Raw genomic sequence first — 15,421 nt, forward strand, 5'->3', positions numbered from 1 at the left:
TTTCTTAAGTCTAAATACTGTAGTGTATATATATTACAGCATCTGTTTCTTAAGTCTAAATACTGTAGTGTATATATATATATATTACAGCATCTGTTTCTTAAGTCTACACACTGTAGTTGTAACGTTCCTGACCTGTTTTATGTTGTTTTTGTATGTGTATATGTGTATATGTTTGTGTGTATGTGTATATGTTTTTGTATGTGTATATGGTCAGGGCGTGAGTTTTGGGTGGGCAGTCTATGTTTTCTGTTTCTATGTTGGTTTTGGTTGCCTGGTATGGCTCTTAATTAGAGGCAGGTGTTTTGCGTTTTCCTCTAATTAAGAGTCATATTTAGGTAGGATGTTCTCACTGTTTGTTTGTGGGTGATTGTCTCCTGTTTCGTCTATGTCAATACCATACGGGACTGTTTGGCTGTTCGTTTCGTTTTGATGTAGTCTGTTCCTGTCCGTGAGTTTTACGTTTAGTTATGAAAGTTTCAGGTTTCGTCTACGTCGTTTTCTTGTTTTGTAATTTTGTAAGTGTTTTGTTTTCATGTTGCCGTCGTTTACAAATAAAGAGATGGCTTATTTCCCGAATGCTGCGTATTGGTCCACTGATCCTTCTCTCCTCTCCTCGTCCGAGGATGAGGAGAACGACAGCCCTTACAGTAGTGTATATATATTACAGCATCTGTTTCTTAAGTCTAAATACTGTAGTGTATATATATTACAGCATCTGTTTCTTAAGTCTAAATACTGTAGTGTATATATATTACAGCATCTGTTTCTTTAAGTCTACACACTGTAGTGTATATATATTACAGCATCTGTTTCTTAAGTCTACACACTGTAGTGTATATACACTGCTCAAAAAAATAAAGGGAACACTTAAACAACACAATGTAACTCCAAGTCAATCACACTTCTGTGAAATCAAACTGTCCACGTAGGAAGCAACACTGATTGACAATAAATTTCACATGCTGTTGTGCAAATGGAATAGACAAAAGGTGGAAATTATAGGCAATTAGCAAGACACCCCCCAAAAGGTGGAAATTATAGGCAATTAGCAAGACACCCCCCAAAACAAGAGTGATTCTGCAGGTGGTGACCACAGACCACTTCTCAGTTCCTATGCTTCCTGGCTGATGTTTTGGTCACTTTTGAATGCTGGCGGTGCTCTCACTCTAGTGCTAGCATGAGACGGAGTCTACAACCCACACAAGTGGCTCAGGTAGTGCAGTTAATCCAGGATGGCACATCAATGCAAACTGTGGCAAAAAGGTTTGCTGTGTCTGTCAGCGTAGTGTCCAGAGCATGCAGGCGCTACCAGGAGACAGGCCAGTACATCAGGAGACGTGTAGGAGGCCGTAGGAGGGCAACAACCCAGCAGCAGGACCGCTACCTCCGCCTTTGTGCAAGGAGTGCAAGGAGGTGCACTGCCAGCGCCCTGCAAAATGACCTCCAGCAGGCCACAAATGTGCATGTGTCTGCTCAAACGGTCAGAAACAGACTCCATGAGGGTGGTATGAGGGCCCGACGTCCACAGGTGGGGGTTGTGCTTACAGCCCAACACCGTGCAGGACGTTTGGCATTTGCCAGAGAACACCAAGATTGGCAAATTCGCCACTTGCGCCCTGTGCTCTTCACAGATGAAAGCAGGTTCACACTGAGCACATGAGCACATGTGACAGACGTGACAGTCTGGAGACGCCGTGGAGAACGTTCTGCTGCCTGCAACATCCTCCAGCATGACCGGTTTGGCGATGGGTCAGTCATGGTGTGGGGTGGCATTTCTTTGTGGGGCCGCACCTCCATGTGCTCGCCAGAGGTAGCCTGACTGCCATTAGGTACCGAGATGAGATCCTCAGACCCCTTGTGAGACCATATGCTGACACATGCACATTTGTGGCCTGCTGGAGGTCATTTTGCAGGGCGCTGGCAGTGCACCTCCTTGCACAAAGGCGGAGGTAGCGGTCCTGCTGCTGGGTTGTTGCCCTCCTACGGCCTCCTACACGTCTCCTGATGTACTGGCCTGTCTCCTGGTAGCGCCTGCATGCTCTGGACACTACGCTGACAGACACAGCAAACCTTTTTGCCACAGTTTGCATTGATGTGCCATCCTGGATTAACTGCACTACCTGAGCCACTTGTGTGGGTTGTAGACTCCGTCTCATGCTACCACTAGAGTGAGAGCACCGCCAGAATTCAAAAGTGACCAAAACATCAGCCAGGAAGCATAGGAACTGAGAAGTGGTCTGTGGTCACCACCTGCAGAATCACTCCTGTTTTGGGGGGTGTCTTGCTAATTGCCTATAATTTCCACCTTTTGTCTATTCCATTTGCACAACAGCATGTGAAATTTATTGTCAATCAGTGTTGCTTCCTAAGTGGACAGTTTGATTTCACAGAAGTGTGATTGACTTGGAGTTACATTGTGTTGTTTAAGTGTTCCCTTTATTTTTTTGAGCAGTGTATATTACAGCAGACCTACAGTAGACCTTTCCCAATGTAAACATGTGTTTCATTTCAGTATCAGCAAACAGACAGATACATTGATATAATTATCATATTCAATTACAGCTTTCTTTGTCTCTGCTTAAATTACAAACATGCTTCACTGTTTCAATATTGCCTATTCAGCAGCTGGGTGAATAAACACTTACAGGCTGAGGGACTCTGAGTCTGTTTCCTTTGTTCTGCCTGGTTTGGGAGGAAAGGTAGAGGTAGATGAGAGAAGAGGGAGAGGTAGTGGAAAGGGATTGAGAGATCCAGACTATTAAACAGTAGTGCCAGGCAGATTGGCATCCTGCCTGGACCAGAGCCCTATCACTCACCCTCTGCTGGCTGGTAATATCACACCTGAACCTGGGGCAATAACAAACTCATCTTCCCCCCTCTATCTCAAATCTAACAACTCATAACATCTATCAGATGCCTGGCAATTTCTCTGTTCTCTATTTGCTATCCTAACACCTACAGTGTGATCTCTGATAGATAGATAGATAGATAGATCAGTATGCTCAGAGAACAAAGTCCATGTTAGATTGAAAATGCTATTGGGATCATTGAAGTGAGAGTGGTTACCACAAAATAAGACCTCTTCCTCCCATCTAAACCATTCTTTACATTGATAGAATGTTATCAGAACGTTGGAGCCGTATGTTCTGGTCCTGTTCCAACAGTGAAACGTCTCCAGGTGGTCAACCAACCAGGCCGGTCCCGTATTAGGGGAATACCGTGAACACCCAGCCCTCCGACGAGAGCCTGTCGAGGGGTTTTCTGCTTTCCATGAGTGGGCCTTTCAAGAGCTCCCAATCCCTGCATGCATTACATACCTCTTTTCGTATTCTAATGGGGATTGTGGATTGGTTGAGGCGCTAAGCTTTTAGCACTCTGGACGCTGTATCCCGACACAATGGGAACAATCCATCTCTCCTTCACTTGTTTCATCCCCCTCTCCATCTCTCCTTCACTTGTTTCATCCCCCTCTCCATCTCTTCCTCCACCCTCATCAGGTTGAAAATGCATCCACTCCCTCACACGCTCAATTAAACTATTCCGCTGTCTTTTTAATGCAAAACTCTAATATTATTACTGTGTATGTAAATACCGGGCGGGATAATTTGCCTTGCCAAATAACGTGCCCTCCCCGCTCACAATGCCAGTCGCCTCTGAGGAAAAGCTCTTTATTGCCCAGCGGGTGCGTTGGCATGGCCGGCCTGTTGGCAGCCTAGACACGCTGGGGTCAGGGATCAGGAGGGGAGTAGGTCAGGAGGGCGTGTGGGTTCTGTGTGGCTGGGCTGTTAAAACTAGACTGTAGTGTACTGTAATGTCCTGGGGGAGTGTGTTGCATACAGCACATCAAAGACCTCGCTACGCCTGCTTATTCAATGAGAGGAGAGAGAAAACGTGGGGGTTCTTAACCAGCCCTGTCAGACACACACACACATATACAGAGGCACATAAATAATCACACATCCTCTAGGTTCAAAGACATTGAACCAGGCCTTGATAAGAGGTCCAGGTGAACACTTTACATACGTTCTCCATTATGTCCAGCTCTAATGGGGCGCCAGGACAGCTAATTAGGAGAATATTGCTATGCTAATGTATGCAGCTCACAGAGCAGGGGCCAGGAAAATAAAATCTGTTTGATAAATAAAGGCAGAGAGGAGGGGCACAGAACATCTGGACCGGCAGGAGAGAGGACCAACAGGAGAGAGGACCAACAGGAGAGAGGAGAGGAGAGAGGAGTGAAGGAGAGCATGAAAGGAAGAGATGGGTAGCATGAGGGGATAGGGGAGAGACAGAGAGAGGTGAGGGGAGGTAGAGGGAGGAGGGTGAGAGGAGGAGAGGAGACGGAAGAGTTATAGGGGAGGGAGAGGATGAAGCGGATAGGGGAGTGGTAGAGGGAGGTGAGGGGATATAGAGGGAGAGGATGAGGCGGATAGGGGAGTGGTTGAGGGAGGTGAGGGGATGTAGAGGGAGAGGATGAGGCGGATAGGGGAGTGGTAGAGGGAGGTGAGGGGAGGTAGAGGGAGGAGGGGGAGGAGGATAGGGGAGTGGTAGAGGGAGGTGAGGGGAGATAGAGGGAGGAGGGAGAGGATGAGGAGGATAGGGGAGTGGTAGAGGGAGGTGAGGTAGAGGGAGGAGGGAGAGGAGGATAGGGGAGTGGTAGAGGGAGGTGAGGGGATGTAGAGGGAGAGGATGAGGCGGATAGGGGAGTGGTAGAGGGAGGTGAGGGGAGGTAGAGGGAGGAGGGAGAGGAGGATAGGGGAGTGGTAGAGGGAGGTGGGGGGAGGTAGAGGGAGGAGGGAGAGGATGAGGAGGATAGGAGAGTGGTAGAGGGAGGTGAGGGGAGGTAGAGGGAGGAGGGAGAGGATGAGGAGGATAGGGGAGTGGTAGAGGGAGGTGAGGGGAGGTAGAGGGAGGAGGGAGAGGAGGATAGGGGAGTGGTAGAGGGAGGTGAGGGGAGGTAGAGGGAGGAGGGAGAGGATGAGGAGGATAGGGGAGTGGTAGAGGGAGGTGTGGGGAGGTAGAGGGAGGAGGGAGAGGATGAGGAGGATAGGGGAGTGGTAGAGGGAGGTGAGGGGAGGTAGAGGGAGGAGGGAGAGGATGAGGAGGATAGGGGAGTGAGAGAGGGAGGTGAGGGGAGGTAGAGGGAGGAGGGAGAGGATGAGGAGGATAGGGGAGTGGTAGAGGGAGGTGAGGGGAGGTAGAGGGAGGAGGGAGAGGATGAGGAGGATAGGGGAGTGGTAGAGGGAGGTGAGGGGAGGTAGAGGGAGGAGGGAGAGGATGAGGAGGATAGGGGAGTGGTAGAGGGAGGTGAGGGGAGGTAGAGGGAGGAGGGAGAGGAGGATAGGGGAGTGGTAGAGGGAGGTGAGGGGATGTAGAGGGAGAGGATGAGGCGGATAGGGGAGTGGTAGAGGGAGGTGAGGGGAGGTAGAAGGAGGAGGGAGGTGAGGGGAGGTAGAGGGAGGAGGGAGAGGATGAGGAGGATAGGGGAGTGGTAGAGGGAGGTGAGGGGAGGTAGAGGGAGGAGGGAGAGGAGGATAGGGGAGTGGTAGAGGGAGGTGAGGGGAGGTAGAGGGAGGATGGAGAGGATGAGGAGGATAGGGGAGTGGTAGAGGGAGGTGAGGGGAGGTAGAGGGAGGAGGGAGAGGATGAGGAGGATAGGGGAGTGGTAGAGGGAGGTGAGGGGAGGTAGAGGGAGGAGGGAGAGGATGAGGAGGATAGGGGAGTGGTAGAGGGAGGTGAGGGGAGGTAGAGGGAGGAGGGAGAGGATGAGGAGGATAGGGGAGTGGTAGAGGGAGGTGAGGGGAGGTAGAGGGAGGAGGGAGAGGATGAGGAGGATAGGGGAGCGGTAGAGGGAGGGGAGGGGAGGTAGATGGAGGAGGGAGAGGATGAGGAGGATAGGGGAGTGGTAGAGGGAGGTGAGGGGAGGTAGAGGGAGGAGGGAGAGGATGAGGAGGATAGGAGAGTGGTAGAGGGAGGTGAGTGGAGGTAGAGGGAGGAGGGAGAGGATGAGGAGGATAGGGGAGTGGTAGAGGGAGGGGAGGGGAGGTAGAGGGAGGAGGGAGAGGATGAGGAGGATAGGGGAGTGGTAGAGGGAGGTGAGGGGATGTAGAGGGAGGAGGGAGAGGATGAGGAGGATAGGAGAGTGGTAGAGGGAGGTGAGGGGAGGTAGAGGGAGGAGGGAGAGGATCAGGAGGATAGGGGAGTGGTAGAGGGAGGTGAGGGGAGGTAGAGGGAGGAGGGAGAGGATGAGGAGGATAGGGGAGTGGTAGAGGGAGGTGAGGGGAGGTAGAGGGAGGAGGGAGAGGATGAGGAGGATAGGAGAGTGGTAGAGGGAGGTGAGGGGAGGTAGAGGGAGGAGGGAGAGGATGAGGAGGATAGGGGAGTGGTAGAGGGGAGGAGATAAAGTAGATAAATAGGGGGAAAGGGGATGAGAGAGGAAGTGAGAGGAAAAGAAGAGAGGAAGGGAGAGAGAGTTGAAAGATATAGTAATGGAATGGGAAATATTAAGGGTGAGAGGGGGTCTTTGGCCCATATCTATGTTTAGTGAAATGCAGAGCTAGGGGAGTGGGATAGAAACAGGGTCTGAGAGCCTCAAGGCAGGATGTGGAGAGAATGGGGTAGATGAAGGGAGAGAGAGAGGAAGAGATGGATCTCAGATGGAAAGTAACATAACTCAGTGTAGTAAAACATTATCAATGAATCAGAGGAGCTCCAAGTTATTAAGGAAATGACATTAAGAGTCTGATCTCATCAGCAGTACCACGTGCTACAGAACAGAGAGGATATCTCTCTCTATATATACAGTAGTTTTCTCTCTTTTTTTCTCTCCATTTCTCACTCTCATCTCTTTTTCCTTCTCTTTCTCTTTCTCTCGCACACACACACACACACACACACACACACACACACACACACACACACACACACACACACACACACACACACACACACACACACACACACACACACACACACACACACACACACACACACACACACACACACACACACACAATGACTTAAAACCGAACTTACGATTGGTGCACACTGCAGTTGTAGAAGACAAAGTCCACACTGGCAAACTTCTTTCCTGTCTCCTTAGACTTCAGATACAGCTTCACAGTGCGCTTGTCCCCTAGAAAGAGTCACAGTACATCAGTATGACACAATCTACACACAAACAAATAATACAATAATGCTATTTTGTTAACACACAGTGCAACTGATGTATATTACTAGCAAATAGCAGCATGAGGATGCTGTGGTTTCTTGTCTCACCCTGGTTGCGTGTGATGGGGGCGACCTCTCGTGTGGAAGGGGACAGGCAGTAAATGCGTCCCCCAAAGATGCGTCCCTCTGTCTCAGTGTAGTCCTCAAAGGAGCAGTTGACCCCTGCCGAAAGGTTAGGTACATTCTGGGCCTGCAGCACCAGCTAGGAATACAGAGAGAGAGGAGAGTGTGAGGGACAAGTCAATGTGAGGACACACACTCTCAGTCACACAAATGCACGCACGCACACACACACACACACACACACACACACACACACACACACACTCTCAGTCACACAAATGCACGCGCACACACACACACACACACACACACACACACACACACACACACACACACACACACACACACACACACACACACACACACACACACACACACACACACACACAGTCTTGTACAACTAACCATGTGGGGACACACAATTCAGTCCCGTTCAAAATCCTATTTTCCTATCCCTAAACCAAACCCTAACCCGTAACATAACCCTAATCTTAACCCAAAAACCTAACATTAACCCTTAAACTAATCATAGCTCCTATCCCTAACCCTAAAACTAACCCTAGCTCCTAACCCTGACCCTTAACGTAATTCTAATCCTAACACTAATTGTAACCTTAACCATAAACCCCCTAGAAATAGCATTTGACCTTGTGGGGACTAACAAAATGTCCCCAGTTGGTCAAATTTTGTGGGAACTTCTGGTCCCCACAAGAATAGTTAAACACGTCTACACACACACACGCACACGCACACGCACACGCACACACACACACAGGATTTATTGTCAGGTGAGTTACCTGCACTTCGGACATGGTGACAGAGATGTTTCCAGGCTGGACACTGAGTTTGACACACTGCTCCACTCGGGAGGCAAAACGCTGAGGCTCATCAGCCCTCTCACAACGATCCTTCCTGGAACACCTGACAGAGAGAGTTTTGGTTCTTCAGGTGACTTGATAGTATGGAGTTGAGGACATAGTAATGTCAGGTACGCAGCGTCAGAGCAGCTCGTGTGGTCATACAGTACTTACACATTGTGGAGGACACACCAGCCACAGTGGGGATCTCCTGACCCCAGGCAGGCGCTGCAGGAGGAGTACTGCTCACAGCTCTCCACTGGAACACGGCTCACCTGGAAACACACAATACACACGGTTAACATCATAGAATGCGTCACGAGTTTATTGGCTGAGTGTGATTTGAGTCTTTCTTGACGTATGTCATTCGCCATCACAAACTGACATACTGTACAGTTCACTTTCTAAAAAACAGATGTTCACCTTAGATTAGTCCTTGTCTCTAGCACATCTCAGCCCTGGTCTCTTTATGGTCGTGCTCATGGCTTGCGTGTTCTGTGTAGCGAGTCGGTGACAGACGGACAGCCGTGCTGCCTGGACTCGATCACCCCCAGGCCTGCACTGTTAAACGCAACCGTCTCCTCTCTGACTGGACAACAACATATTAGACTATTATTGGGCCTCTGGGTGTATTTGTGTGTGTGTGTGATTGGATGTGTGGATGCGAGCGAGCATGCGTCCACACGTGTGTGTGTGTGTCCGAGGGCAATCCGTGACAATGTTTGTGGGGCAGCTGTTGGGAGCCTGCAGCCCTGACCATAGTTATTCCTGTCACACTCAGAGAGCAGAGAGCACAGCTCACACACTTCCAGCTGCTTCACTCAGGACTGGAGGTCAACAATTCCACATCCTGTATGTGTTCTGTGTCTTTGTCATCGTACTGGGCTTGAATATAGAATATAGGCTTTCTATTCATCCACATAAATAGCTCCACTGCACCAAACTGTTTGAGCAGAGACATTACAGACTGTAGGACTGTGAGAAACACATCTGGGGTCAGTAGGGAAGAGGAAGAGAGAGTGTGTGCGTGTGTGTGTGTGTGTGTGTGTGTGTGTGTGTGTGTGTGTGTGTGTGTGTGTGTGTGTGTGTGCGTGTGTGCGTGTGTGCGTGTGTGCGTGTGTGCGTGCGTGCGTGCGTGCGTGCGTGCGTGCGTGCGTGCGTGTGTGCGTGTGTGCGTGTGTGCGTGTGTGTGTGTGCATGTGTGCGCACATGTACAGTATGCAGACCTACTTCCGCCCAGAGCAGCATCCCTTTCTTTCTGTCTCTCTCTCTCTATCTCTCTTTCTCCAACTTTCTCTCGCTGCCTGCCTGCATGCCTGTTGGGTTCCACACATTCAGCAGGAACCAACCTACACCACCTCACTGGGCTAGTATTACATTACAACCGCAGGCATCTTCTAAATCAAGTGTCAGAAATCAAACAGGATCAATTTCATCTGAGACCATTGAGGACTTCACTGCTGGGAGGACTGCAATTATTGACTAACAAGAGATGATCTAGTATGGAGCTGGACCTCTCTTTGAACGCTGATTGGCTGACAGCCGTGGTATATCAGACCATATACCACATGTATGACAAAACATTTATTTTTACTGCTCTAATTACAGTGGTAACCAGTTTATAATAGCAATAAGGCATTATAAACTGGGTTTGTGGTATTTGGCCAACATACCACGGGCTAAGGGCTGTATCAAGGCACTCCGCGTTGCATCGGTTGTGTTAGAACAGCCCTTAGCCATGGTATATTGGCCATATAGCACACCTCCTCGTGCCTTATTGCTTAATTATGAAACAGGTCGTTTGTGTCCTGGATGCTGATTGGTTGATATACGGGGGTTGTCGGACAACAACTCCTGCAAAATACCATAACATGTTAATGTCATAATTCCACCATCCACAGCCCAGGCAGGAAATCCCTCAGGAAAAAAGTGTCTACACATTATTTCCCCATGTTACTATTTGGTTTGCAACAGTTGGGGGTTGACTAAACCTACCTGTCTGCCTCAACTACCTGTAAAACAATGTATCATTTTACAAATGTGATCTCTCCAGTGCCAGCAAAGTAGAGACAAGCACTGGCTGTCACCAACCAGCGTCAGAAGCTCTTCCACTCGTGTGCCATCAATGGAAACGTCACTATTAACATCACCAACTAGCTTGGTTAGCTCGGACTCGCTAACAATAATAGTTGTTGCCTATTGGACATTTATTAAATCATTATCATTGAATTTATAGAACGATTAGAATTAACAACTGGGTCAAAACAGGAGAAAATAACTAAAAAGACCATCCCGCTTGGATAATAACTTCAGAATACAAAAAACGAATTAACTCATTAAAATAATGTTTATATTTGTATAAATATATTGGCAACAGTTTTATAAAAGCAATAATGCCCTCAAACCCAGGAATTACCTTGGTGTCACGCCCTGACCTTAGAGAGCCTTTTTATGTCTCTATTTGGTTCGGTCAGGGTGTGATTTGGGGTGGGCATTCTATGTTTTGTTTTCTATGTTTCTTTATTTCTATGTTTTGGCCGGGTATGGTTCTCAATCAGGGACAGCTGTCTATCGTTGTCTCTGATTGGGAACCATACTTAAGTAGCCCTTTTCCCTCCTTTCAGTGTGGGAAGTTAATTTTGTTCGAGGCTTCATAGCCCTGTTAAGCTTCACGGTCGTTTTGTATTGTTTATTGTTTTGTTTGCGACATTCAAATAAAAAGGAATATGTACGCTCACCACGCTCCACCTTGGTCTTCTTTCGACGGCCGTGACAGAACTTCCCACCAAAAAAGGACCAAGCAGCGTGGTAAAAAGGAGAACTCGACATGGGATGACATCCTGGACGGCAAAGGATCCTGGACGTGGGAGGAGATCCTGGCCGGAAGGGATCGCCTTCCATGGGAACAGGTGGAAGCAGCCAGGAAGGCGGAGGCAGCTGGTAATCGTTACGAGGGAACATGGCTGGCAAGGAAGCCCGAGAGGCAGCCCCCCCAAAAATGGGGGGAACACGGGGTGATTGGCGGAGTCGGGTTATAGACCTGAGCCAACTCCCCATGCTTACCGTGGTTAGCGTCGTACTGGTCAGGCACCGTGTTATGCGGTGGAGCGCACGGTGTCTCCAGTGCGCGTTCACAGCCCGGTGCGCTACCTTCCAGCTCCCCGAATCGGCCGGGCTAGAGTGGGCATCCAGCCAGGTCGGAGGGTGCCGGCTCAGCGCATCTGGCCGCCAGTACGTCTCTACGGCCCAGGATATCCTGTGCCGGCTCTGCGCACTGTGTCTCCGGTGCGTCTGCACAGCCCAGTGCGTCCTGTGCCTGCGCCCCGCACCCGCCGGGCCAAAGTAACCATCCAGCCAGGACGGGTTGCGCAGGCTCTACGCTCGAGACCTACAGTGCGCCTCCATGGCTCAGTGTATCCTGTGCTCGCTCCCAGAGCCAGGCCTCCTGTACGTCTTCCCAGCCTGGTGAGTCCTGTGCCTGCTCCCAGAGCCAGGCCTCCTGTGTGTCCCTCCAGTCCGAAGCATCCAGTGATGATCCATTGCAAGAAGCCAAGAAGCCTCCAGTGATGATCCATGGCACAAAGCCTCCAGTGATGATCCATGGCACGAAGCCTCCAGTGAGGAGTCATGGCACGAAGCCTCCAACGACGGCCTCCAGTCCGGAGCCTCCAGCGATGGTCTCCAGCAATGAGGGTGCCCAGTCCAGGGCCCGCAACGAGGGTGCCCAGTCCGGGGCCCGCAACGAGGGTGCCCAGTCCGGGGCCCGCAACGAGGGTGCCCAGTCCGGGGCCCGCAACGAAGGTGCCCAGTACGGGGCCCGCAACAAGGGTGCCCAGTACGGGGCCCGCAACGAGGGTGCCCAGTCCGGGGCCCGCAGCGAGGGTGCCCAGTACGGGGCCCGCAGCGAGGGTGCCCAGTACGCGGCCCGCAGCGAGGGTGCCCAGTACGCGGCCCGCAGCGAGGGTGCCCAGTCCGGGGCCCGCAGCGAGGGTGCCCAGTCCGGGGCCCGCAGCGAGGGTGCCCAGTCCGGGGCCCGCTACGAGGGTGCTCAGTCCGGGGCCCGCTACGAGGGTCCCCAGTCCGGGGTCGGCAACGAGGGTCCCCGCACCAGAGGTGCCACCAAAGTGGGGTGAACCAGAGGTGGAGCGGGGTTTGTGTCCCGCACCTGAACCGCCACCGCGGATAGATGCCTACCCAGACCCTCCCCTATAGGTTCAGGTTTTGCGGCCGGAGTTCGCACCTTTGGGGGGGGGGGTTACTGTCACGCCCTGACCTTAGAGAGCCTTTTTATGTCTCTATTTGGTTTGGTCAGTGTGTGATTTGGGGTGGGCATTCTATGTTTTGTTTTCTATGTTTCTTTATTTCTATGTTTTGGCCGGGTATGTACGCTCACCACGCTGCACCTTGGTCTTCTTTCGACGGCCGTGACACTTGGCCTCGCCTCGGGCCTCAGAACAGCCCTTGTTGGGCTGGGTTCTTAGGCATTATTGTTTAAGTATAGGACTAGGTAGAATAAAAATGTATTTTTACTACATGAGTGCATGCAAAAGCAGATACATGGAGATAGTAGTGCCGCTGATAGTCCTGAAAAAAATTGTCCTGACGTCATTATTACACCAAATAACCACAGAGGCAATAACAGTAAATAGCTGTCATTACATTCCCCTGGACAAAAGTGACTAAAGATTATGAGGCAGGCAGAAAAATCCAGACACACATACCGTATATTATTAAAACATAAAAGCCATAGCAGATAGAGTTTACTCAATAGGTCGGGCGATACAGGGGAAGATAATATTTCAATGGAACATTTCAATTACTGAGTTTTATAAAGCAAATAATAGGAAGGAAGATCTTAGGTTCCCCGCCAGAGTCCTTTGTCTTACCAAGAGGTACAGTGACTATTACTAAGAGCCCCTATTCATATTAAAAATGGCATTTTCCTCCTGGCCTATTTACTGCTACAGGCAGAGAAGGAGGAGGACACTCCCATTCATCTCTGGTCCAGCGACAGGGGGAGGGATTAATTACAAATAAATAACAGCCACAAATGAGCCTCTCATTTAGGTCACAATGGAGAACGTCTTAATCAGCCACGGGAAGGAGGGAGCAAGGAAGGAGAGAGAGAGGGAGCTAGGGGGAGGGAGAGAGGGAGGGAGCGAGGGGACGGAGGGAGACACACAAATGTAATTGCGACACTGATTTTTCATTTCACATAAGGGCAGCGGCATGGGCCCGGCTAGGCAGGCCTACTGTAATTGCTCCATCTGTGTAATTTGCGCCAAAATAGAATGTGCTATCAGAGCACAATACTGTGATGGATAGGTCATTCTGTTAGCACCCCTTCAGAACCACCCCATGGTGTCACACACACATACAGATTAGGTCATCCCTCTGCCCACCCCGAAAACGACAAGGCTTAATTTCACAAGAACAAACTTTTCCTTCTGGAGGTTTTTTTCATTCCTTTTCCCTGGCATCTGTCTTGAAATCGGCTGGGCATAGAGAGAAATATGGCAAATGAGGCCATACATCACAGCCACTGACACAGACACAGCTTTGAGAGAGAGTGAGAGAGCAAGAGAGCGGGAGAGAGACAGAGACAGAGACAGAGAGAGAGAGAGAGAGACAGAGACAGAGACAGAGAGAGAGAGAGAGAGAGAGAGAGAGAGAGAGAGAGAGAAAGAGAGAGAGAGAGGGGGGAAAAGGGAGAGAGAGAGAGAAAGGGCCCAAATGCCATGCGGCACTGTCACCTGTGCTGCGCTCTTGATGGCGGCCACCACATTCTCACAGAGGACAAAGAGAGGACCAGCAGACTCTCACACAAAATCTGCCTCACATGCCACTGACCAAACAGGCAGGTGACTTGGTGCATTCCTTGCTACCACTGGTCACAACCTACACTCTTACATGCTGACCAGAACGCTCGCGCGCATGTTGATTTTGTCCACCCACACCAGACGCTATCAGGACACGAAGGTTGAAATATCAAAACGAACTCTGAACAAACTATTTTATTTTGGAGACAGGTCGAAAAGCATTAAACATTTATGGCAATTTAGCTAGCTAGTTTGCTGTTGCTAGTTAATTTGTCCTGGGATATAAACCTTGGGTTGTTCTTACCTGAAATGCACAAGGTCCTCTACTCCGACAATTAATCCACAGATAAAAGAGTAAAAGTTTGTTTCTAATAATCTCTCCCCCTTCAGGCTTCTTCTTCTTCTTCTTCTTCTGTGGACTTTATTTGGCGGTTGGTAACCAACTTTAAGGTGCATTACCACTACCAACTGGACTGGTGTGGACCTCAGTTCATCTATCAATCACCCACGTGGGCATATGCTCCTAAAAAACAATGAGGAGACGGCACGTGGGTATGTGCTCCGAAAAACCAATGAGGAGATGGGAGAGGCGGGACTTGCAGCGTGTCAAGCGTCACAAATGTAAGTTCTATTCTATTCTGGCTATGCAGACACTCGTTGACGCACGCGGCGCGAGCAGTGTGGTCAGCATGTTAGGAAAAAAAGGTTCCAAAAGGGTTATTCAGCTGTTCCCATAGCATAACCCTTTTTGGTTCCAGGTAAAACTCTTTTGGTACCAGGAAGAACCTTTTTGTGTTCCATGTATAACCTTCTGTGGAAAGTTCTACATGTAACCCAAAATGGTTCTACATGGAACCAAAAGAGTTCTACATGGAACCCAAAATGGTTCTACTTGGAACCAAAAGAGTTCTACATGTAACCAAAAACAGTTCTTCAAAGTGTTCTCCTATGGGGAAAGCTGAAGAACCCTTTTAGGTAGCACCTTTTTTCTAGGACTGTACTGAATGAATGACATCCACAAGCAGTCATTTGCTTGTCATCATTGAGCTCCAGCCTCAATCACTCCTCGTAAAGACATGCCAATAAACATTTCAATCCGATTTGTGGTCTTTTATACACCCATAAGAGTGTATCCGGATGCAGACAAGACGTGTGGAGGTGAGGGTCCTGACTGAACACTCCTGGTAGAGGAGTAGAGCTAAGTGCTAGGAGGAGGTTAAGGAGGGAAGTTTTAGCTTCATACTTCAGTGAGGACACCTAGTTACTGCTCTAACAAGCTTTAACCGCTCAGCTCAATACACCTCCCTGGCCTGCACCATGTTCAGTAGCTTCACCCCTCTTCATCAAAATGAAAACATTTAAAGGACTAAGTGGAGGAAGAGATGCTACTGTATTGTACAACAGCAGGAGCTATGCCCCACCGCATGTTACCATAGCAACAAAACCAGA

The 15,421-nt window shown here is 49.7% G+C and overlaps 1 protein-coding gene across 2 annotated transcripts in view; it reads right to left on the reverse strand.

Moving 5' to 3' along the window:
• LOC129829965 (plexin-A1-like) overlaps positions 1-15,421 on the reverse strand; it is a 242,380-nt gene that overhangs the window by 88,809 nt on the left and 138,150 nt on the right. For both annotated transcript variants that reach the window (XM_055892025.1, XM_055892024.1), the window contains exons 5-8: positions 8,328-8,428; positions 8,094-8,217; positions 7,282-7,435; positions 7,039-7,138 (exon numbers count right to left, since the gene is read on the reverse strand). In XM_055892025.1, coding sequence (XP_055748000.1) covers positions 7,039-7,138; positions 7,282-7,435; positions 8,094-8,217; positions 8,328-8,428 — 479 coding nt within the window. The remainder of the gene's footprint in view (positions 1-7,038; positions 7,139-7,281; positions 7,436-8,093; positions 8,218-8,327; positions 8,429-15,421) is intronic.

This window comes from Salvelinus fontinalis, chromosome 31, assembly GCF_029448725.1.
Source record: "Salvelinus fontinalis isolate EN_2023a chromosome 31, ASM2944872v1, whole genome shotgun sequence".
NCBI lineage: Eukaryota > Metazoa > Chordata > Actinopteri > Salmoniformes > Salmonidae > Salvelinus > Salvelinus fontinalis.